This window comes from Amblyraja radiata, chromosome 22, assembly GCF_010909765.2.
Source record: "Amblyraja radiata isolate CabotCenter1 chromosome 22, sAmbRad1.1.pri, whole genome shotgun sequence".
NCBI classification, from domain to species: Eukaryota; Metazoa; Chordata; class Chondrichthyes; order Rajiformes; family Rajidae; genus Amblyraja; species Amblyraja radiata.
The window spans coordinates 34,140,260-34,166,904 of record NC_045977.1 but is presented as its reverse complement, the minus strand read 5'-3'; the positions used below and the strand labels follow the sequence as shown (position 1 = coordinate 34,166,904).

At 41.4% G+C, this 26,645-nt stretch overlaps 1 protein-coding gene across 1 annotated transcript; it reads right to left on the bottom strand.

Moving 5' to 3' along the window:
• LOC116985889 (UBA-like domain-containing protein 1) lies at window positions 1-22,152 on the bottom strand. The gene is made up of 3 exons (XM_033041002.1): window positions 21,794-22,152; window positions 21,581-21,640; window positions 1-1,530 (listed from the first exon to the last, which is right to left on the bottom strand). The coding sequence occupies exons 1-3, from the start codon at window positions 21,911-21,913 to the stop codon at window positions 1,240-1,242; spliced, it is 471 nt and encodes a 156-aa protein (XP_032896893.1). The 5' UTR covers window positions 21,914-22,152; the 3' UTR covers window positions 1-1,239.
• Between the last annotated feature and the right edge of the window lie 4,493 nt (window positions 22,153-26,645).

The following is a 26,645-nucleotide window of genomic DNA, read 5'->3' as shown; positions in this document are numbered from 1 at the left end:
TATAGTTTCAATTCATATTTTATTGTGCTTCATTTTTTTTTTTAAAGTGATGGCATACTTACCATCTGCTAAGGTTAAATATAAGATCAGTACAGGAGGAGTACCATTAGTACATACAATATTTATTTAGCAACACAAAGATAAGTTAATTATTCATCAGGTACTCCACAAATATTGTGGAACAGTATCATTAAAAAAAATACATATCAATCTATTCGGAACAAGCAATCCTCAAGAAGCATGAAATCTCCATTTAAAAGTAAAGGGATCAATTTGTGCAAAGATTTGTTTTGTCAACTTGGGTTTCTTTGACCATAAACATTCCTGTATCGGGGACAATGGATAGAAGAAGACAGTAAGACAGAAAGAGGAAGTGATAAGATAGATAAAACAATTCTAGAAATAATTGGTACTCCCTGTCTGTGCATAACGTAGTACAAAATATTATATAGTCCAAGTTTGACAAAAAGGACAAACCTGTACTCATTGCAACTGTTGCTAAAGTGAATTTAAATTCTATCACACGGTTAAGAGTAGCAAAACACATTTTTTTTTTTTTTACTTTGTTTTTCCCCCCCAATGTTTACATTTTAATGTACAGTATCATGCAATGGCACTTTTTTTTTTATAAAACATTAAAACCTTACTGTAGTAGTCTGTCTGCAGTCAGTACACTATGACTGCTATCCTAGTTCCCCCTTCCCTCAGAAAACCTCATTCACAAACCAAATACAAAGATAAACAATGATTCGAAAACCTAATTTGCAATCCCTGTATTAAAGTTTATTTGTTTTAATTGTCCATTGTTGCAATTCCATATACTCCCCACCCTGTAATTCATTAGACAACTGCCACAATTTTACTGCAAAAAAGTAATGGAGTATTCTTTTAAAAACCATTAGTGATCTTCATGGTTGTCTCTGATATAGCAGCTAATCACTGATAGGTTCCTTTTGTAGGGTCATCGATCATAAACAAGTTACTCAAGGTTAACAATTCCATTTTTGAAGTCAGGCCGATGACCTTGCAAGTCTTTTAATTGTGTCACACACATGCAAACTCCAGAAACAAGGCTTTGTTTGAAAATTGCTGGACCCATAATTCTTCTGCTATGAAGTTGAATCTTCCCTATTGTATTCCTTCAGTTCAGATTAGCTGCAGCACAATACAACAGAAACTATTTCATATTGACCCATGCAAGACTTTTTCCTGCTTCACCTCGAAAGCCGTAACCAGGCCTCATCTCTCAGCCTCCATGGCAACGTTAACCTTCTGTTCTGAGGTGGTTTGTTGGGACACTGCTGCTGGCCAGCCAGTATGTGGAGTTGTTGATGCAGGAGCCCACATGCCCTGCTGGTTTGGAGGAGACATGGGCCAGCCCGAGTTGAAGTTTACAGGAGGAGGAGATGTTGCCATTGAGGCAATTGGGCTGCTACTGTTGAAGCTTTCTGAAGCTTTCAGCCGTGAAAACATTGTAAGTGCATCTGGAAAATTAGGAGGTGTTGCAGGTGTGTTAGCTGGAGTGCACATCTGTGAAAACATAAAACACAGAGTTAATATTCATATAATTGAATTAGAATTTATCAGTACGAATCCTGCCAATTTACCCAAACAAGGCTAAAACTATCGCACAGAATTCTTGAAGTGCTTGGGCAATGAATGCCCAAGTTCAGTTGTGTAAAGTTTAATCAAGAACAGAGCAGGTGGCAGCCATTTGGCTCCTTTTACTTTTTCTGCCACTCAGTAAGTGTGGCTGATTTTCAATCCCAGCAATACTTTTCTTGCATTAATCCCATTTCCATGCTTCAGTTAGATCGGATATTGGTAAGATCAGATCTGGAGAATTGGTCACACTACTGATTTCCTTATAAGGAATGAAGTTTTGTGTTGAAATCAGAGAAGATTTATTAGCCTAGCAGCTGGAATGAGTAGGTCATCTTGCGAGGAAAGGTTGGATAGACAAGGCTGGGGTTTAGAAAAGAGGCAACTGAATTGAAAAACTCAAGATCCTCAAGGGTCGTTTATATCGTGAGTGAATATAAAACAGGGATGGTGGTGTTACTGTTTATAAGAGGTCACCCATTTAAGACAAATAAGTCTATCTCAGAAGGCTAAATCTTTGGAACACTTCAAACAAAGGTGAAAGTAGCATCTGAATACTTTCATTGCAAAGCAAAGATGGATACTTGTTAGCAAAGGGGTTAAAGGTCTTGCAGTCATATAGGAATGCTGAGTTGAGGTTACAAATAGATCAGACGCATAGCCAACTATTGCTTCTAAATACATTTGTTCATCCATTTAAAATGTACTAATCTTGATCTTGAACATATTCAGCAAGCAAGCCTCCACAATTCTCAACTCTCAGGGTGAAGAATGTTTTCCAGCTCGGGGACTATCTATTTTGAGACAATAATCATCTGGGGGAAATCTTTATCTAATAATGTTGTTAACTTTTTGTTGGCCATCACATGGAGCACTTATTAGAGTTTGTACATTGAAGCAATATACAGCTTATATTCTTTAAATATTAACTATTATTAAGTAACACCATGCCACTAAATGCAGTTTCTGAGTCTATTACAGTGATCCCATCTCATAGCTTTTTGGTTTATTTAATATTATGGATTCAAATTCTAGAAAATCATTCTAAAATCTTTGAAGACAATTCCTAGATGATACTTTGCCATAAAGGCCTCTTAATTACAAGATTATCAATTAATCTTTCCTCATTGCACAGTAGCTTTCCACATGTTGATCCGCCAACACATCTAAAAGATCATATAATTTCGTAGTACTATAGCACCTTCATTTCAAAACTTCCTGTTAAGGGCAGGGAAGGGGGAAATCAGTTTTAATGCCTATCAAACACAACTTGAGAAAGATGTACGCTATGTCATAAATTAGATGGTCTTTAATTTATCATAACTTAATTGGAACAAATTAGGAAGGTCTACAAAAGTTAAATGCAGATTAGTGCAACTGCTGCTCAGCCTTTTTGCCAAAAATTTAAGGGAAGTCTTGAGAACCACCCTTTTGGAACGTGCATGTACTTTTAATATGGTAGGAAGGGAAGTGAATAAAATTAGAATATGCTCCTTATTAGATTTGTTCAGAAATCTGGTATGAATATTGTCTCTTTCATGAGTCAATCCACATCAAGTATAATTATCCCAAATCAGGATGAATTCGCAGGAGAGTTCTAACTCTGAGGAACTATTCACAAACATACCCATGAGAATATCCACACTTTAAAAAATGAAATAAAATACACACTGGAACTTAAAATCATTCTGATTTCCACAATAAATTGCACAAAAGCAAAGGCAGAATGTTTTACATGCGTCTTCATTTTGAGGGATCAAGTTGGATATTCTAGTTCAGCTTTCTCCCTAGATTTTCATACCATAGAAGCCAGCCCAAGCCAACTCCAAACATAAAAAAAGATAGAGCATTGAATAAGGCCAGGCTGTATGCCAACTGTGGTGTCTACCTCCAAAACTAGTGAAGTCTCCCGTCTCAGACTTTTTCACCTGCTAATACATGCACTCACTCCCACACCCAACAACATAGTTATGAAAAATGATCCAGGTATGTCCTTCTTGTCAAATTAAAAAATATATATATCAGGACAATGTAAACCAATTACCACTCCACAAGGATCAGTAGACAAAGCTATGAAGTAACATTTGCTCATTTTATTCTTCCCTCCGTCAACTGGCAAGTGTTGTAGCCCATTGATTGGGGGTGGCAGGATGTGAGCAGGCCTTGGATCATTGGGCTTGAGTGCGAGTCATTGGAACCATGAGCAACACTCTCCATCTGGAGTCAAATCTAGTATAATTGAATAAAGTTGTGTTTTTGGAGGCCAATCAACCCCAGAACATCATTACAGTTCCTCCAGTCTCAAACAATATACACTTCAAATAAATTCCACTTGCTTGGATTTCTAACACCCAAATAGCTCAACATAACCATGACAATACAAACTACTTAATTGGCACCCTAGGGCTGCAGAATGCCTGTGTTTCCTCTGCAGACTGCTCTGCAACAACCTCCCAAATATGCAGCCTTCTTCCCCAGACGTAAAACACAATTAATGCTATCAAGATCACTGCCAAGTCTTGCATCTTCCTGCCTCGGGAATTGTAATCCATCATATCATCAAGTCAAAATGTAGAAACACTTATAACATTTAAGAGGGCCTTCAACACAACAGTTGGAGCATCTCAAGAATTAGTGTTAAATGTTAAATACTGATCTTGCCCCTTTCTGTATGCGTCACATCAAATTACCAAACATGTCTGTGAGACACAAGCTAATTATCATAAAGGATAAGCTAGAATTGCACAGAATTGACAAGACTTAAGACTGTTTTGCTGCATTGTACCAAAACTCAGATTTAATCAAACCCAGAATGTTCAGTCACAACAATAAGTTGTGAAATGCATATTTGAGCATTTTTGAAAAATGGGCAGCCTGATTCACCCCTTCTGAGGGTTAGATCAATCAAACAGCCTGCGGCAGGGTACAATAATAGATTTTCCATTTACTCCAGTAACCAGCACCTGCAGTTCCTTCCTACACATAAGTATGTACATCCAGTGTGAGTGGTAGGTGCGTAGGATTGGATTTCGCTAAGCATTTCACTGGCTGGCAAGATACCCAGCTCAAAGTTGAAGTGGTAATCTGTTGTTATCCTGGTAGTAATGTGTTGTTATCCTGGCAGCATCTATTGGTGGCAGTCCCCAGGGTGCAGCCCAATTCTCTGTGCCATGCTCCAGCAATAGTTTGCATAGGGAATGGCATCGTCCCTGGTGTCCCTGACATAGAAAATGCGTTGGGTTTTTGATGGGCAAGCGAGTGACATGAAGAAAACTTTTCAATTGCACTACACTGGAAAAATAAAATAGCAATGTGCAACTGATTTACGCTAAATAAAAGCAAATTTGCACATGCAAAAAATTAGAACAATTAGAAAAGGGTGCATGGGTTTTCTAAGTGGGGAAAATCATGACAAATTTTGAGCCTCCCACCATTAGTTAATGCGACCATGAATCCGAAGAGTATTATGTAAAATGTACAAAGTACTTATAAATATTTGTATTCGAATCAGTAAGAAAAAACATTTACTAATAGACTTCAGTATTATTTTTCTTTCCAAAAGGAGTATATATGTTAAGCCAACTGCAGTGGATATCTGAGTAAAATGAAATCATTTACATTTTGAACTGTTAACTTTCTATTAGGGCACATAAAACATGGAACAAAATGGCACAGGAACACATCCAACAATGAAAAAGGGGATTAATAAAGTAAATCTAATCTAATCTAACAATGTCTGTACTGAACGTAATGTCATGTTAATCTCCTCTGCTTTCATGTGATCCCTATCCCTCCATTCCCTGCATATCCATGTGCCAATCTAAAAGCTTCTTAAATGCCACTATTGTATCTGCTTCTACCACCATCTCCGGCAGCATGTTCCAGGCACCCACCACGCTGAATAAAAACAATAACTGGCCCCACACGTATTATTTAAACTTGAACCCTCTGACCTTAAAACCATGCCCTCTAGCCTTTGATATTTTCTGCCTGGGAGAAAAGGTTCTGAATGTCTACCCGATCTATGTGCTTCATAAATTTTGTATACTTCAATCATGTCTCTCCTCAACATCCGACACTCCAGAGCAAACAATCCATGTTTGACCAACCTCTCCACATAACTAATACCCTCAAATCCTGGCAAACTTCTTCTGCACTCTCTCCAAAGCATCCGTTCTTCCTGTAATGGGATACCAAGCATTGCCAACAATACTACATATGAGGCCTAACCGAAGTTTTATAATGCTGCAACATGACTTCCTGACTCTTGTATTCAAATGTCCTAATTGATGAAGGCAAGCAGCCCATTCTTCCTTCTTCACCACTTTATGTACTTGTGTTGCCATTTTCATGGAGCTATGAACTTGGACCAAGATCTCTTGGTACACCGATGCTGTTACGGACCTTGCCGTTTCCCCTTGCATTTAACCTCACAAAGTGCAACACCTCATGCTTGCTTGGATTAAACGCCATCTGCCATTTCTCTGCCCACGACAGTAAATGATCTCGCTGTATACTTTGAAAGCCTTCCTTACTCTCTACAGCTGCACCAATTTACTTGGCAAAATTGTTTGCAAACTTACTAACCAATCTATCTACATTTTATAGACCTCTGTGGAACTGGTCACATATCTCCAGCTAGAATAACACCCTTCCAACATTACTCTCTGTTTTCTATGGGTTTACTCATTTGGAATCAAAATGACAAAACCTCCGTGGATCCTATTCATCTTAGTCTTCTGGGTCGGACTACCATGAGGGACCTTGTCAAATGCTTTACTAAAATCCATGTAGACAGCATCCACTGCCCGACCTTTGTCAGTCACCTCCTCAAAAACTCAATTTACTATAGACTGTGGAAGAAATTTTAGAAAGCATTATGGTAACATAATTTTCAAAAATGAAATCTTCCTACATACTTTTGAGTTAAATTCAGTTGGATGTACTGAATAATACATTGTGAAAGTTTAAGGCTCGATAGCTTTCTTTTGGATAACACGAGAAAAGAGAGAAATAAAGCAATGTTGGTAATGCTTACCAATTCAAATATCAGGCAGGCACCTTTAAATTGAAAATGCACAAGAGATTTTCATTTAAATCAAACAGGCTTCACATCAAGTTATTCTCTTACCCTTGGTAATTCTACTCCCAAATGAAACTACAGCTATGGAAACTTCTCTACTTGGAATAAACATTGCTTTTTTTTGCAATATGTCCTTTGCACTGGGGTTTTCCGATCCTTAAGAGAGATAAAGATAGTTTGTGATGAATCACAGGATCAACACACATTTTCAAAGATTTGCCAAATAATATCAAAATAACAGCATCAGATCCATTTAGCACAGCATTCTGTAGTAGTCCAATAGTACACAGCCAATTTCCAGGTCGGGTCTAGGATAATTAACTCTTGATGTTCACAACAGTTATGGCACTTTCAAAAATTCAAGACAAACTAATGCTCTATAGATAACTACAAATGCTCTGCACACATAAGGATGACAATTCAGCTTAATTTAGCTGTTCCATTTTGTATAACGATAGATATTTGCATTCAAATTTTCTGTGACAACCAAACTTCATGCTTGCCAGTCTATTTTTTTTTTCAATAAACCTGTTTTTATTGCCTCTGGGTGCAGGTGATCAGGCAGATTCTGGCTTCAACCCAGTTTCACCTAAAAATATTTCTGGCAATTATACTGTGAATAGTCAACTATGAAAAGTCAATATGTTATAATCTTTTCAAGAAGACATTGTTAGTTTCTATCTAAATTTAGACTCATAAGGTCATAAGGAATAGGGGAAGAATTAGGCCATTCGGCCCATCAAGTCTACTCCGCCATTCAATCATGGCTGATCAATCTATCCCTCCTTATGACCTTCCCCCCCCATAACCTCTGACAACTGACCTCTGACATCATGAAAACCTCTGACGCTCATAGCACAAGCCTGCTTAAAAGGAGTGGAGCCAAAAATTATAAATACACGTCCAAGTACACATATCAAAGAATGCAAATCACATTGAAAACACCAACCATGTCAATTAGGACCTAATGCCCAGTAAAGTTATTATGAAGATGAAATGATTACCCACACTTCATGACATAGAACACAGAACATGGAACAGTATCTCAGGAATAGACCCTTCAGCCCACAATGCCTGAGCTGTACATGACAGCAAGATAAACTAATCTCCTCTGCTGCGCATGCTCCATATCCATGTGCCTGTCCAAAAGCCTCTTAAAGGCCACAATCGTATCTGCCTCCAGCACCACCCCGAGCAGTGTGTTCCCTGTGTTTAAAAATAATTTGTCCCACACATTTCCTTTAAACTTTTCCCCACTCACCATAAAACTATGCCTTCTTATCTTTGACATTTCCACCCTGGAAAAAGGGTTTGACTGTCTGCCCTCAAGTTGTGACTATCTACCCTAAATATATTATCTCCATAATTCATGGTCGATTCAAAACCAAAATGACCCGAGTAAAAATATTTTGTTGAAGTTGTTTTACAATGCACAATGTTTTGGCTGAATGACGATTGGAAGCATTGTGGATTCACGTCCTGGCAAAGTATAGATGAGCAACTGCAATGACATTTCTGTGCATAAATTTGCAATCTTAACACATGCTTAACAGTTGTGTTTGGTCTGAACATTTCAAAACCATTTTCCACATCCAGCTGAAGTACAGCATGTTCACTGCCAAATCTTACACCAGCCCAATAGGGCAAATCTAATCTCGTGTTGCTGAGGCAACAACTGTAAAACTGACTGCTATCTGGACATTGTACCAATATTTACTTTTTGTAGTGGAGTGTGATTTTAGTTTTATGGAGGTCTGAAGGCAGCAAACATACAGTGAAAGATTTTTTTTTAAACAAAATACATCTTTTCCCCTTTTAATATCAACTTGGAATAGCTTTCAAAAGCTTTATTAACATACACATACTTCCTTCCCCTCGCTGACCACAATGAAGAATTCTCAAAATTAGATTATTTGTTCAGGCTTTGAACACACTTGGTGTTCTTGTAAATATCTACATGGTTTCAGGACTGCCAAATGTAAATCTTTTGTAATCTCAGCACTTTACATAATCTCTACTATGAGGAGTTTTGTTAAATTCACGGTTAAATTGAATGGAAATAACATAACTTAAAAAAAACTATGCCACCCTCTCAATTTTCCCAGGTAATGTTTGAAAAAAAAAACCCCCATTACATACATATATCTGTTTATCGCCACTAAATGGCCAAGCTAAATGGGACACTAACCTATAGCTGAATAGAAAAATCACATTGAAAATGACTGCACCAGTGAAAATTTTAATTTAAGTTTTATGGAGAACTACTACTACTGAACACAATTCCCAGAATGTCTTACTGTATACATGTAGAAATAAGATAAATGTAGAAATCTTCAAAAAGCAATGATACTTTTCTTTCTCGTGATACAGCTCAGCAAGCACATAACTGAAAATACCAATGGAAGAACTCGATCGCATTTATTTATAATTTACGGGTTCATGGGTTCAGCTAAGTAGCTCTGGATTGTACAGCATATACGGTGCCCTCCATCTGCTCAAATTCAAACAAATGCCTCAAAACTCATTGGCCGACGATTCATTCCACAGCAAGACAATGATCCCAAACGTACTGCTAAAGCAACAAAGGAGTTTTTCAAAGCTAAAAAATGGTCAATTCTTGAGTGGCCGTCAATCACCCGATCTGAACCCAATTGAGCATGCCTTTTACATGCAGAAGAGAAAACTGAAGAGGACTAGTCCCCAAAACAAGCATAAGCTAAAGATGGCTGCAATACAGGCCTGGCAGAGCATCACCTGAGAAGACCCAGCAACGGGTGATGTCCATGAATCACAGACTTCAAGCGGTCATTGCACGGGGGGGGAGCACAACTTCTTGGCGGCCGCGCACACAGACTCGAGGCTTCAGCCGTGGCCCTGTGGACGGTAACATCGGAAGCTGACCTGGTAGGTGATCGACTCCGAACTCCAGCAACAGCAGCTTCGTCTGCCCTGAATCATCGGGCTTCAATCGGCCCGTTCACGGGGCCTTTCATCGCCCGGCGGGGGCTTCAACATCGGGAGCCTCGATCGTCTCGACGCAGCAATTTACCACAGGGCGGTAGAAGATCCCGCGGCTGATTTTAAGCTGCGCCGGGCCGGGGGATGAAAAGCCCCACGAACGGGCCGATTCAAGCTTCCGCTCTATGATCTTTGCTCCACCAGGACTTCTCCCTCCTCCAATCACCGCGCTGAATCATCATGGTCCCCCCCCCCCCCTCCACTGCCTGCTGACCGACGTCTCTCTCGTCCAATCAGCGCCCTCGATCATCAGTCCCAACCCCACTGTCTCGGGGAAAGCGGAGATTTTTTATAGCTTTTTTTCCCGCTGAGTTTTAAAATCCGGATTACAAAACATGGGGGGGGGGGGGGGATCGTCCCAAATGGAGTTGGATATGAATGACCACCATAATGTTTGGAACAATGACCCATCATTTATTTTTTTGCCTCTGTACTCTACAATTTGAGATTTGTAATAGAAAAAGTCACATGTGGTGAAAGAGCACATTGTCCGATTTTTAATAAAAGCCATTTTTATACATTTTGGTTTCACCATGTAGAAATTACAGCAGTGTTTATACATAGTGCCCCCATTTCAGGGATAATATTTGGGACACAGCAATGTCTTGTAAATGAAAGTAGTCATGTTTAGTATTTTGTTGCATATCCTTTGCATGCAATCATGGGCGGAAATCCCGGGGAGGACATGTTTTGGGACGACCCCCCCCCCCATGTTTTGTAATCCGGATTTTAAAACTCGGTGAAAAAAAAGCTATAAAAAATCTCTGCTTTCCGCGAGACAGTGGGGGTGGGACTGATGATCGAGGGCGCCGATTGGACGAGAGAGACGTCGGTCAGCAGGCAGTGGGGGGGGGACCATGATGATTCAGCGCGGTGATTGGAGGAGGAAGGTGTCGGCCAGAGGCGGAAGTATGGGGTGGGGCTGAGGATAGAGCGCGGGTTTGAGTAAGGGGGTAAGGCATCCAAGGCTTAAGGTCAGTACTTAAGAACACAGGGATCTTTAATGGTTAAGATTTGTTCCCCAATTTATTTTGCACATTTCCAGCCAGTAAAGCAACAAACTGAGCAGGCTCATTCTGACAATCAGCAAATCATTATGATTTTTAAAAAAATCTATTTTTTATTTTAAAATGAAGGTAGAATGCTCTCGGACAAGTTACAAAAAGTCTCAAGCAAAAAAAAAAAAAAAAGAGATTGATCAGAATGACAACTGGAACCACAGCCAAATCGGTCTTATATGGAACCCAATAATTATGTGAAAGAAACCTCTGAAGAACTTTCTCCCCATAATCCTGGGGTACCTTTATTACCCCGGAGCATCATGACAGATCCAAATTTAATTCAGAATTTAGTTTGGTCTGAATGGTTAAATAACCAGCTACTATGAATAGCTGAACCAGCAAAAGCACATACATCTAAACTGTTCATACATCTAAACTATCTTTCATTTTAAAAGGTAGGAAAATTCTAAACAATAAATCAACTTTCCAAAACAGTCATTGTTGTACATTAGTCTGCATAACAATATTTTCAATATGGACTGATTAAGTGTGCCATTCATATTATTTACTGCCCGACAATACAGGTAATTCCCAGATTACATAAACGGTCCATTCCCAAGAACTGTGCATAAGCCAATTTCTCCGCAAGAAAGAAATGTCTGTATTCTGCAGCTACGAATATTGGATCACTCTATACACTTACTACAATTCTTTCATTTCATTGAATATTCACCCCAACACTAGCAATAATTAACATCAATGGGGAAACTCTTTACCAGATGGTTTCATTCCAAGCAAAAAAAGTGTTGAACGCCAATTAACATGGGTTTAGGACATTGATACAGGAATCCCTTGGGATGGTATTCTAGCTCAAGCATTTCAAGCTGCTTCACAAGTGATTTTCCCTCAAATGTTATGTTGGGAGTACAAACTTTCACTGATTATGCACGTGTTCAGCTCCACTCAATTCCTCAATTGAACAATTCTGCTTGGATGCAGCAAGGCACTGACCGATGACATTTAGGGTATGGCCGATAAGAAGTATTTGCATCACAAGTTAGGAAATGAATGAAACAGTAAAGAGTTTAATTTTTTAATTGTTGAAATAAATCTAAACTTTTTTTTAAGGTCTCTGATCATTACAGTATAAAAATGTCTGACAATCAGTCAAAGTCTGAGGTGCAAGAACACACAATCCACAACCCGAGGTCTAGTTTACTTGGACTTCAGAGCATGAATGACCCCAGCCAAAGGCAACATTCTTAGCAGCCACATAATACAGGAATAGCATTCAAGAAACAGGAGCGAGACGAGACCAAGCAGCCCCGCAAGTGCTCTCCATTATTCAATAAGATGGTGGCTTAGGCAAGTAGCCTCAACATACCTTTCTTGTTCTATCCCCATACCCCCTTGCAGTTCAAATATCAAACTTTGCCTTAAATATACTCGCCCACAGAGAATATCAAAGAATTATGACGCTCTAAGGAAAATTCTGCTCACTTCAATTTTAAATGGACAGCCCCTTATTCTGAACTATGTCCCCCTGGTTCCAGATTCCCATACAAGGAAAAACATTTCCCAAGCCTCCGCATCGCTCAATAATATCCTCTCATTCTTCTAAATTCCAATGAGTATAGGCCCAACCTTTTTGGGCACATCATTGGCATCTCAGGAATTAACCCTGTGACCCATGTCTGTACTGCTTCCAATGCAAGCACATCATTAAATTTTGAGACAAAACTGTATGCAGTGTGACTGGTGGAATCCAACTAGCACCTTGTAAAGTTGCATCAAAACATGCTGATTCCATACACCGTGTAATACAGTCCAACATTCCATTTGCTTTCCTAATTACCTGTTACATCTGCATGACCATTCTTTTGTGTTTCAGATCCCTTTGCACCATCACAATTTGTAGATTAATTTCATTTAAAAATCATTTCATTTTCCTTAATAAAGTGGATAAGCTCATATTTCCCCATATTATATTCCACATGATGTATACTGTAACTGCAAACTGATTCAAGCATGATTGAGCCAGATGCGACTAAAATAGATTAAAAGCCAAATATTCTGTGACAAGAATTTTGCTTTCATATACCCTATTAAATTCTGACCAGATATCTTGCAACAGCAGAGGTTTTGAAAACCTACAACCTTTATTGCCAAGGATAAGGACAGCAGGCAAATGGCAACATTTTCAGCTGCGTCCATTCTACATTCCATCCTTCTTTGTCCCTGGGTCAAAATTCTAGAGCTCCTTAACTAACAACCAAATGGCAACTCAGCTCAACAATGTGTATTTATATATCTCACCAACACAGCAAAATACTTCATAGCCTTTCACAAGATTATAATCAACTAAAGTGTGACACTGAGATAAAATAACAATTATGAATTGACTGGCGCAGAAGCATTTCGGAAGGCAATTTGAGAGCATGGTCCGAAAGAATTAAACCAATGATAGTCATTAATTTTTAGATGATCAGAAGGACAGAATGAAAAAAAGATGCCAAATATTGCGGGATTTTCTTTCTGCTACTTCACAATAGCCTGATAACTTAATCTCCTGTATCTGCTGTGAAGACGGTTGATTTATCCTGAATCTTTCCAAATTAAACGTGGAATCTTTCCAGGGATTACCAGGTGGCTACATGCATTTCTATTCAAAAGAAATCACATCAGTACCTACTCCAACTACCTTGGTGCTAGTCATGCATTCAGCTGCGATCCAGGCAAGTGATCAGAGACCGCGAGTATTATGGCCTTTTACAGGTCCTTATCACTGAATTCATAAGGTCATAAGTAATAGGAGCAGAATTAGGCTTTCGACCCATCTTCTACTCCGCTATTCAATCATGGCTGGTCTATCTCTCCCTCCTAATCCCATTCCCCTGCCTTCTCCCCATAGCCTCTGACACCCTGAATGATGAGGACTGGAAATAATCCTAATTGGATTCACAGTATCCATCATGAGATGTTTTGCTGTGGTAGCCCCCCAATTCACCCTATACTTAAAGATGGACCGAGAACCCAATATGCACAATTAAGAGCCGGTTCCTCAACACTGACCATTAATTCTCGCAACTCTATCCATATCTATAAATTAATTGATGAATACAGTTCCCAGCAAGTGTGCTTACATATAGAAATACATGTAGTTTAAATTCCAGAACTACAAAAAAAAAATTATATGCTATTTAATTCTCCTTTCAGTGGATCTTGTTCTTTGTGAATCAACTGATACCCCCTCCTGAAATGTATTACCTTGTCTCCATGGATTAATGTGTCCAGGCTAAAATGTTCACCATTGACAAGTCATGCCATGTTGTTTGGTGCTGCTGAATTCTTATTATAACACTGGTTAAACATTGGAATAATTGCTACGGGACAGGATTTATGTTGTAAGACAAGGACTTTTTAGTGAGAAATTCGGTCTCCCACACCCGAGTTGGGTTGGTAACCAAGGAAAAAGTACGAAGGTAGAGGCTGTTTACATGGATATAATCAAGGCTTTTGACAAAGTCTTCAGAAGTAGGCTGAACCAGAGGGTAGGTTATATGGTATCCAAGGCGTGTTAGCAAACTAAATTGGTTTAGTGATGTGAGGGAGAGGGTAGTGGAGGGTGGGTGTTTTCAAATTGGAAGCCTGTAACCAGCAATGTACCGCAAATGTCCAGTTTCTATGCTGTACAACTCTGAGGTGCCCGAAGAATCCTATACAAAAAGGCAGCACACAACAGAGCAAGAGGTGAGTTGTTCGAAGTGCTAAGTGGTCCACTGCTGTGCGCTTGGCCTCCATGTTCTTTGTTTGGAAAGAAACAAGAAGTATCATGACATGCTGGGTCTTTTCAATTTTTAGCATTAAAAAATACAAGATTTTACAGAGACAATATTAGTGGAACGCCTCCAGTGTTTTGAAGAGCCTAATGCACATAGCCCATATTTCTGAAGCATACCAGGGAGTGGGGCAATCACTGCTACTCTGTAGACCACGACTTAGTGCTGGGATAAGGTCTTGATGTACACTTCTTTAATGTTGACTAGAGGATGTACTGGAGCACTGAAAACAGTTGTGAAGTTCACAATCAATTGCCCTGGTTTATGAATTGTTGCCCTTATGATATCGAGAGTAATCCACATATTACAGAAAACAATTATGTATCTTGTTTTCATTGTGTGGTGCAAAGGTCAAAAGTGATAGGAGCAGAATTAGACCATTCGGCCCATAGTCTACTCCGGCATTCAATCATGGCAGATCCATCTTTCCCTCCTAACCCCATTCTCCTGCCTTCTCCCCATAACCCCTGACAATCAAGAATTTGTCAGCAAATGGTCATTGTACAGCATGGGTTAGCTATAAATGACTTACCACGGCAAGTTCAAGTTGACATTTGTCACATGCACCAATTAAAGTACAGTGAAATGAGTTACCATGCAGCCATACAATCAAAAATAGCACAATACGTAATAGAATTTAACATAAACATCCACCACAGTGGAATCAACATCCTTCACTGTGATGGAAAGCAATAACGTTCAGTCAATCTTCCTCCTTTGTTCACTGTGATCGGAACCATGAACCTTCCATAGTCGCCGCTACGGACGGCCCGGTGTACCCCATGATCGATGTCGGGAAGGATTGGAACACACACTCCGCGCGGCTTGGAGTTCCTGAATCGGCCACTTTCTTGAATCGGAGACCGCGGCTTCACGATGTTATAGGCCGCAGGCCGGTGGTGAGCACTTCTTCTGGTGATCCCTGGCAAGGGATCGCCCCGCTCCGCGATGGTAAGTCCACACCGCGCCCAGAAGCTCCGCAGACCGCGGCTTCATGAAGTTATAGTTCATAGGCCGGCGGTCGGAGCACCTCTTCTGGTGATTCCCAGCAAGGGATCGCCCCGCTCCGCGATGGTAAGTCAGCCGCGCCTGCTACTGAATCTCTGGGCCGGTCTCCGAGAAAAGCCACACCAAACCGGTTGCTAGGCCACGAGGGGAGCGAAGATGCGACAAAGAGAAAAGTCGCATCTCCGTCGAGGTACGTGACTGAAAAACGGTTTCCCCCTATTCCCCCCCACCCTAAAACATACATTTAGACATACAATTAGACATACTAAAAAACAAAAAAATAGAAAGGACAAATGCGCTGCTGGTGAGGCTGCCGGCTCGCGGCGCAACCCTCTTTTATGCAAAGATTTAATGAGGAGCTGGAGCCCAGCCTTCAAATGGCACATGTGCAAGTGTATTGATGAGGAAGAGCAGCACAAGCTTTAGTGCTGGCTGTATGACAGCCTTTCAAACAGATCCCCTTGAGAGAAGGAAAAACAGGTTGTACAATATTGTGCTCAAGTGAACGCCTTGGGGACAATGGGTGAGCAAACAGAAAACTGCAACAAGGATGATGTGAGCACAGAGAAGGAACATGGTCTCTGACTATCTCCACACTCTCATTTCATGCTTTCTGTGCTCTTGGTATATTTTCAGGAATGTGGCTTTTGTATTACAGGTGCTTGCAACCATTGCTGTCTGCCTTTTCCATCATTCGGAGTGACAAGGTTAAATGAACATGGACAAATAGCATGGCTATCCTTGGTATGTATACATTGTTGGATCAGGCTTCAGATTTTATTAGCTGAACCTCCAGAGAGAATGTAGTGTATGGCACAAACAACAAGAGACAGATTTCAATTCCAAAACTGAGCTCTGCCCAACAGAACCAATCCAAGTAAGAAAACTAGTAACAGGTAAACATTGCAATTTGTGTCCTCGATATAATGTCTGGAAACAGGTTATTCTGTATGGTCACACCACAACCTGTACCTGGTCTAATTTACCTGTATGGGCTATCACAAATATTCCTGAATCTCAGTCAACACGTAGGATTTTATATGTGTAAGAAGGAACTGCAGATACTGGATATACCGAAGATAGACACAAAAAGCTGGAGTAATTCAGCGGGACAGGCAGCATCTCTGGAGAGAAAGAATGGGTGACGTTTCAGGCCTGAAGAAGGGACTCGACCCAAAACGTCACCCATTCCTTCTCTCCAGAGATGCTGCCTGCCCCACTGAGTTACCCCAGCTATTTTTGTCTATCTTAGGTAGGACTGCAGTTGTTTGTCTTCAGAGGAACACTGGACATCCCTTTTTCCAAATTGTGAATTCCTCGACTAATGTGGTATAAATATAAGATAAAATCCAGAACATTATGTAGGTTCAGACATTTGCAAAGACTTGCAGGATCTTCCATTAATGTACAAAACAAATGCTTCTGTCACATATATTTTCCAACTAATTATATTGTCACAACCACTGTTTGTCGGCTTTTGGGTCTATTCTGTATTTGAAACAAAACCCGAGGAATAATTATCTCACTTCACGTCATTATTCTGTCAATGATTTTTTATTAAATGCACTATCCATCTGAATAAGTAACCTTTGTTAAATACTAGAGCGCTTCCTTTCCTGTTCAGGTTGTGAAGTACATAACTCAAAAAGGAAAGAAAAACAGAATATATCTACAAGTCTTGAGATCCTGGAAATGATTCACAGTCATGTGCTGTCTTGTCAGTTTTGCTACATGTTTACTTTTAATAACAGCTTCTTTTAAATTTGACGCACCCTCCCTTTCCTTGCTCTTACACTTTCCATCCTGTCCTCCTTCCCACCTGCATCTTCAATGTAAAGGAACATGCAAGAAACACGTCCAACTAAAATGAACAACATTAATTCTACAAAAGGCACGTTCTCCATACACAATAACAATAATGTGCTCATTACAAAAGAAAACTTTTACTGGCAATAGAAATCAAGCTTATACTGGTGATAGAAATCAAGTTGATTAATATTCCGTAATCCACCATTCAGGGTATAATCAATTTTTCTCACTTCAACAGGTATTATTTAAGCGCAGTTCCAAAAACAATATTTAATGCACTGCTTTCCACAAATCTATTTTTTCTACCAAGCAGTTTAGTGCAAATGTTTTATAATATGTACCACTACATTTCAATGAGACACATAATAAATCATTACATATCCTAAATTAATTTTTTTTTTAATGCAATGTTAGCTGCCATTATACAATCATTATGTATGATATTAACCAATCTGAGATACAAAAATAAAATTGTTCCCCAGCAGAACAGAATCCTTTACTATAAAAGTATGCCCCTTGTGCACAGTTAACATCACTACACTTTATTGGCTAAATTATGGCCAAAGATATAGAAAGATTAAATTGGTAGTTTATGAACTAAATACTGACTGAAAACACAAGTGTTTCATTAATTTCAATCAACTACTTTTTTTCCCCCAAGCATTTCCCACCTCAATTAAAAGACCCACACAAATTCATAAAATTGTTGCGATGATTTCAACAAATCGAACAGTGGCCCATCATTTTGCATCACGTCATTCAAATCTGACTGCTTTTCTTGTAGTGCGTTTTTCCCGCAAACCTCAATATTGTTGGCAGAGTTTTCCCCCAGCAATATGCAGGACATCTGTTTGCACCAAATCCATAGACAAATGCCGTGTTAAATGTCTCATTTTAAGTTAATATATACAGTGGACTTACTTTCCATTGCAAAACACTCCACTTTACCAAGTTTACCTTGGTGAGACATGGAAGAATAGAAATGTAATCAACTGTTGTGTAGGGTTAGCCAATCTCAGCAAGGACCAGAATCAACCTCAGTGCCCAGGAATACTAGAAAAAGCTTGTTAATGTGGATTATCATCATGAAAGGTTAGCTTACCAGTGAGACTTCTATCCCAAATAGCAATCAGACTGCTTTCTTCAAAATTCATATGCAAGATTAGCTATTTGACCAAGATACCAGAAGGCCATTGGACTGCCCTCCAGGGATCGATCAATGGAAGTGAAGGTATAAATTTAAATTTGCGATATAGCTCACGTCTTCAGTTTCTCTCCTGTTCCTGCATCATTCCTTTTTTTTGAAATATTGGTTTGAGGAGAACGAGAAAGGCCAAATAAAAATGAGAGACGAGCAAACAAACAAAAAGTAATTGGTTATTTCCATCATCCACAACTTCAGAGAAAGGTTAGTTGATGAAAATTATTTCCATACATCAGTGTTACTTTAGCCGTGTTCAAACCGTTCTTACAATGTTTATAGTTAAACATCAACAAAAAAACTCAAACATTTGGTTTTCTGTAAATAACATACTCCTTTGAAACCAGCCATGACTCCCAAATCACTGTTTATAGTAACAGTCACTACTTAAATGTGCAGCTTGCCTTTTCCATTTAAATATGATGTTTTCTGTCAATGAAAAGCAGCTAATGCCCATGTAAAATGTATATGTTTTGCTTTGTTCACTGCACAAAAATCTGAATGATGATCACATCGCTTCTTTCATTTTGTCAGCATTGCCGTTTATTCATTAACCTCTCACTTCCAGTAATCTCAGCCTGGTCTGGCAGTCAGAGACAAGTTGCTCGAGGTTTGGCTATATTTGATGCAATTGAAATAGCAAATCACATCTGGTTCTCAACTAAGTACAGATATCACTTCCAGATCTCCGGCCTCTATTCATAGAAATCAAGGTTTGCAGTGGAAAGAGGAGGATGACAAAATTCCGCATTTTTTCAGTTTCACTACTGAAATTTAATCCTCAAGAATCTCCCAATCACTGGAAGTTTTTAAAAATTGGATCTACCTACTTAAAAGTTCTTGCTCAACATTCTAAAGTTGCACTACACCAGAAATAAAATTGCAACAGCACTAACTAATGTTGATGCTTTTTAAATTATATATGCAGCTGTTTTCATTCTACAGAATTTTAACACTGCTATAAAAGAACAGAACTCAAGACGAGGCTTGCAGGTTTTGTTGTAAAATGAAAATAAAGTTAATCAGCAATTGAATCAATGTTTCTCTTTATTCCAGGTCTAAAAAGCTTCAAAAGTCCAGAGTCAAACAGCAACATTAGCCGTTTCATAAGGAATCCATTTTACTTCAACTTCCTGACAAATGGAAAATGCCTGTTTACATGGACGACTGTTTGGGTGAACTGTCACAGGGGGGATGGGAGAAAAAAAAACTACTGGCAGGAAATAAACACAGGATCACAACACAGGAGGAACTGTTTCATCATTTACTGGTTTTTGAATTGCATCTTTTTCATACTGAAAATAACCGAACATTCTTATTGCTGTTTCGCCTTCAGACAGATTCAGTAGTGTTCCATCGTAAAACGAGTTATTTATACATTGGTTCGTGAATTTATTCCTTGCACATTGGAAGACAAATTTCCCCCAAAACGATTAGGTTTTCTCATTCAAAAGATTCGTTTTCACCTCCCACCACAAATCTATTCATAACCAAAACGTATACAAAGACCGCTTAACTAATGTGAACCATACGGCAATAAATAACGCGATAGGAAGTAGTTTGCCACATGTCTACAAAACGAATGTTTATGCTAACTAGTTTGAAAATGGCTGCCCATAGCCTTCTACTTTCTAAAAACAACCTTCATCTCTAGCCTTAAAAGACACCCTTTTCATTTCGATTTACCGACGTTTAATAGAATGCATAAACGCCAAACTATTTATTGTACAACCATAAAACTGAGATCCCATAAATAATGTTACATGCGCATTGAAACATTTACACTATAGAGTATCAACTGACATCGACACATGATTCGACCAAACATACCATTAACCATTCATAATGCTTTATCGTATCTTCAAAAAAATCACAGGAACCGCGTTAACCACATGATATGGTTACTTTAAAATATACATTTTGCACGTTAGACTATCAGATCAACAAAACCTCCGAACAATAACATCTCTCTACTATAAATTCCAGTGATCGTAAGAGGGTTTAACGTGGCGTGCGGAAACCATAACATTGCGATCACAACACAGACGATGGCAAACTCTTCCACGCGTCTACCATCGACCGCTTTTTTTCTTTGAACATCGGGAAAAGATTGTTTTCCCAAAGGGGGAAGAGTGTATTTATTGTTAATCGTGATGTAAGGGGGGTGTGAAATTGTTTTTTTTTAATATAAAGGTAGATTTTCATGGGAATGTAACGTGGTCGCCGTTCCAAAACATGCCGAGCCGCCTGTGGGGGAGTGGATCAATGTGGGGTGGGTGGCTTCAATGGAAGGCGATGCTCGGTGGCTGGGAGGACAGACGTGATGCGGCCAGCGAGAAAGCTGCCTGACGGGTTTGTGTTTATTTTCTTCCAGCTGCCTGATCTGAACATGGCGGCACGGGGGGGGGGGGGGGGGGAGGGAGGGCGGGAGCGAGGCAGAGGGGGTGTGGGGGGGCAGGGTGAGGCTTGGGGGGTGGAGGGTGATGCAAGAAGGATGTTGGGGGGGACACAGGATGAAGCATGGGGGATGCTGGGGGGGGGGGGGTGAGGCAAGTAGGATGATTGGGGATGAGGCATAGGCGATGTTGGGGGGGGGGGTGAGTGAGGATGAGGCAAGTGGGTTGCGAGGGGAAGGAGGGGGGGGGGATGAAGAATAGGGGAGAACAGGGGTGTAAGACAGAGGGGCGAAGGAGAGGGGGGGCAAGGGGAGGGTGAGAGGTATGAGGTAGGCGGGGAGTGGGTGAGGCAAGGGGGAACAGTTGGGTGGGGGAAGAGCTGGGTGGGTAGAGGTATGGGCATTGGGTGGCAAACATAGGGGCGTTGAGGGCAGGTGAAGGGGCAATGGCGGTGGCAAAGTGGGGAGGGCATGGGATGGCAAAGGGAGCAGGTGGGGGGCAAAGTGGCATTAGGATAGACAGTGGCCGGGGACAGTACCATGTGAGTTCGGGCCGCAGCCCCAGTCTGCCTTTCACCACCACCAGCCCCCACGCCCTCTCCCCCCTGCGTTGCAAACACTTACCATCTGATGGTGATGATTGTAGGGCACGTTGGCTTCCTGGAAGAAGGCGCTCAGGGCCGTCTGGATGAAAGCAAAGGGGGGGGGGGGGGGAGAAGAAGAAGAAGGGTCACTTTGAGCAGGCAAGTGGTTGTGTGTGTGTGTGTGTGTGTGTGTGTGGGGGGCAAGTGAGCGAGTCCGGGTCGGGTCTGGACTGTCACCGCCGCCTGTCCTTACCTCGAACTGCCAGTGGGCCCCCTGCAAGAGTTGCTTGGCCTGATCGGCCGCACAGCCGGCGGTCAGCACGAATTGGTTGATCATCACTTGGTGCTTCAGCTCGTCCATGTTGACGGACATGGTGCGAGGACGGGGAGACCTGGTCCCTTCGCGCACACTCTCTCTCCCCTCAGCCGACGCCTCAGTCTGAGGTAAATATCGCCGCGATCACCCTCCTTCTCTCTCTCCTTTCCTTTGCTCCTGTTGTTGTTGGGGGTTTTTTTCCTCTCTCTCACACACACACACACTCTCACCAGCGGCGGCTCCCAACACGAATACAAATATTTACGTAGCGTTCAGACCAGACACCGGCCTCCGCCCCTCCCCCACCCTGAGCGACGGCTTACGTCAGCCCACCCCGCCCCCCGACATCACCGCGCCGCCATCCGACCCGACGCCTGACGTCACCGCGCCGCCAACCCACCCGACGCCTGGCGTCACCGCGCCGCCAACCCACCCGACGCCTGGCGTCTCCGCGCCGCCAACCGACCCGACGTCTGACGTCACCAACGGCCGCTTCTCTTCTGTCACTGAAGCAAAATAGTCGTTTGTATTTCCCCTTTTCCTATCGTTCATATATTCTTTTGTAAACCAGCATCTGCAATTCCTCGCTTTTGCACGGTTTAAAACCGAGTGTCGGTGTCACCGGCTGGTGTTTTATTGACGGTGTGTGGGGAAAAGTTTTTTTAAAGTGTGTTTTCAAAGCGCACAAAGTGGCCATCCGGCCAACGTCCGCAGTTCTTTCCTTCACAAACTAGCAGCATCTGCAGTTCCATCCTACACTCTCCAGGGATGCTGCCTGTCCCGCTAAAATGGCGCAATGGGCTAAGTGTTCGGCTGGCGACCGGAAGGTAGCCGGTTCGAATCCCGCTTGGAGTGCATACTGTCGTTGTGTCCTTGGGCAAGACACTTCACCCACCTTTGCCTGTGTGTGAATGTGTGTGAGTGATTGGTGGTGGTCGGAGGGGCCGTAGGCGCAGATTGGCAGCCACGCTTCCGTCAGTCTGCCCCAGGGCAGCTGTGGCTACAGAAGTAGCTTACCACCACCGAGTGTGACTGAGGAGTGAATGAATAATGCGATGTAAAGCGCCTTGAGTATTAGAAAGGCGCTATATAAATCCCATCCATTATTATTATTATTAAGATAGACTCTGTGGTGTGTATCAAAGATCTTATAGCGCTATAAGCTTTGGTGTGTATCCTCGGTGTACAAAAGGGAGGACGAGGTTATTTACGAGGACAATCTAGTGCCCCCCCCCCCCACCCCCCCGGCTCTGCTTCTGATCAATAACTCCGTGCAAACCGCCTCCAGAGAAGGCGTGGAAGGGGCTGAGTTCCTGCAGCTTTGTTATGATCTTTGGTTGTGTTTACCAGGCGTGGAAGGGGCTGAGTTACTGCAGTTTGTTGTGTCCAAAGATCATATAGAGCGGAGAAGGGGCTGTCCAACGACCATAGACTGAGCGGAGAATCATCTTTGGTTGTGTCTACCAGGCGTGAAAGGGGAGGATCAAAGCTCGGCTATAGGATCTTTGCTGAGGATGGCGATAGTGCCGGACTACAGATCCCGGCATCCCCCGCGGCAGCCCGCCATCGGATGACGCATGTGATTGGCAGAAAGCGAGCGCCGATCGGAGGCGGGGCTTCGTCAGTATCTGACCTTATATGGACAGCTTCGGCCAGGGGGGCGGGACCGCCAGAGGTAAACACTGCGGCTGCGCCAATGGCTGAGGGGGGGAGGGGCGGGGAGTCGGGGCTGATGCAGGGGGAGGGGCGGGGCTGACGCAGGGCGGGGGGGGGGGAGGGGCGGGGCTGACGCAGGGCGGGGGGGAGGGGCGGTCCGTGTGTGTATCAAAGATCCGCTCTATGATCTTTGGTGTGTATCAAAGGGAGCAGCAGCAGCTGCCACATGACCCCGGTGCATGCGGTGACCGTGTGGCGAGCATTTTGTGCAGCAATTACTCCAGCATTTTATGCCTGTCCTCTGGCGAGCATTGATGTTGACAGTCCAGGGAGAGAGTGGTACGCCAACCACATTCGCTGCCTTGCAATAGAAAATAGGCGCAGGAGGAGGCTCTGTTGTGCATGAGTCAACTCATAATTACGAGTATACATGAACTTATAATATATCCTTACAATCATCCGTCAAACAGCCCCTTTATATTCATTTTCCACACAACAGAAGCGTGATTTTTACGACCTTGGGAACAGGAATTCCTGCTTTTCATCATTCCGATGAGCTCATTTGTTTTGCAACACGTCGCAGCGGCTGAATCAGCTTAGCTTCCGACTTCCTCAGAATACAATACCTTTGACCTTCCTGCCTAATCAATGGCAAGCTTTCTACTATGTTAGCATAAGGCATGTATTAATGTTTCAATGGTACATTGTTGTCACGTGAACCTCTTTTTGAATTTGTTTTGTGTACAGTTCAGTAAAAAATCTTACTATAATTAGGCACCATCATACTTCATACTTTTTTACTATAGTGCAAGAATATTTGATTATACCGAAACAGCACACAATAATTGCCATGTTTCACATTTAATGTTTAATACTTTATCCCTGTTTACAAGTCCCTCCATAAAATGTGATAGTATTTTCCTTTGGAGTTGCATTTCTAACAAGCTTTTGATCGGATTAAGGGAAAGTACAGAAACACACATGAAAGGAGCCAGTGCAGGCCACCAGGTTCCTGAACCCCGTACATCCATCCATTCAATAGACCATGGCTGATCTATGCTGAACACAACTCCTTTCCTAGTTTCTTGATTCTGCAAATATTTTTCTATTTCTGCCTTTAGTATATTAAATGATCTGACCTTTACCGCCCTCTATGGTAGAGAATTCCAGAGACTCACCAATGTCCGAGAAGAAATGTCTACACACGCCACAGTTTTAAACGATCATTCATTATTTTTCCAGCTACGCCCCCTTTGTTCATGACTCTCCCACAAGTGAAAGCATTTCAACATTTGTCAGGCACCCTTAAGAACTTGGGGCGCCTATTTCCTTCGCTCCATAGATGCTGCTGCACCCGCTGAGTTTCCCCAGCAATTTTGTGTACCCTTAAGAACGTGTTTGTTTGAATTAGGTCAGACCTCATTCTTGTGTAACTAAAGAAATACAGACTAATAGTCTAACTCCTTTTGATAGGTCAGCCCTCTCATTGCAGGAACTAGCATCTGAATTTCTAATTTACCTACAATCCTACTATTTTTGCATAAGGGGACCAACACTGCAAAGTATTCCAGATGTGGCCTCACCAACAATTGTAACAAAGACTCTCTATTCTTAAACTCCAACCCCTTTGCCAGCATACGAATAGTAATATGAGAAAAAACTTGTTTTTAATTATAAATGATTGTAATGCAGTGTTCATTGTATAAATAATAAACTTCATTTAAATATTTAATATGTTTGTTATTTGTGAAAACAATTTTGTGATATTAAATAAATAGATTTTCAAAAAAAATTCCAAAACACTATTAACAAAGATTACTGCATATGGGTTTCTTGGACAGATATCAGTTGCTAAAAAGTAGCACAAAGGCCAAAAAGGAAGTAAATAATAGAAATGCATTTCAATGTTTCAGTACATTATGTAAATTGGTGAACAATAAAATGGAAAAATCACACATAATCGTTTATCTGAATAATCAACATCAAATTTTTACCTTGGTTTCTTGCAGTCAGCAGAAATGTGCATAATCAGATTGATTCAAACTCTGATAAAGCCAAGCAAACCGCAGTAATGCATATACAATTTGATAGTTTTCATAAGTACATCCACAAGACACAGAAGAACTCAAAATCTCAGAATTTGAAAATATATCGTATAATACTGCTGTATAAAGAAGGGTGCCGACCCAAAATATTGTCTGTCCATTTCCCATCACATTCCCTTTCCTCTGGCTGAAGAAGGGTTTTGACCCAAAACGTCACCTGTCCTTTTTCTCCAGAGATGCTCCCTGACCCGCTGAGTTAGTTCCACCCTTTGTGTCTTATCGTCCCTCCCCGACTGCTGCCTGACCGGTTGAATTTCTATTATAGTTCAAGTTCAAGTTCAAATGTATTTGTCACATGCACCATAAGATGCAGTGAAACGTAATTTACCATGCAGCGTTACAATTATAAAAGGACACAATGCACAACAAAATTCAACACAGACAGCCACCACAGCATTCTTCACTGCGGTGGAAGGCAATACAGTTGAGACAGTCTTCCTCCTCCTCCTCCTCCCTTGTTCACAAAGTGAGAAAATAAGTTAGTCCCACGTATGGGAGAATGATGGTGCAAGCAAAGCGAATATCCCTAATTGATGCAGGACAAGGTAGATGAGATTTCAGTGTTAATGGAGCCATTGGTTAAATGATTAATGTGTCGGAGAGGGAGAACACAAACAAAGGGATATGTTAAAATGATAAAATGCAGGTTTGAATTGTAGCAGAACCTGAATGCAAACCACAATGCTGTAAATGCCCACCACATCTCAAACAATATCTGCAGAGAGGGAAATCATGAGTTAATATTACAGATAGATAGACTTGCAGTAGAAGTTTCAGCACAGCTCTGAATTGGCTGGAGCAGATAGCAAAGCAAAAATTGGGTCTGCTGAAGCAGCATTCTGTCTCAATAACTGGGAAAAATTCTTGTGACGGCAGACATCAGACAGACCCCTCTCTGGTTATCACGATTCTTTGTTTTCCTTCCTTCTTGAAAATGGTTACCATTTTGTCTCTGAGATCCCCTCTCTTCTGAAAGTGTGAGAAGAGTCTGTGCATAGAAGAGTCAATGCATCAGAAGTTCCTTTCTC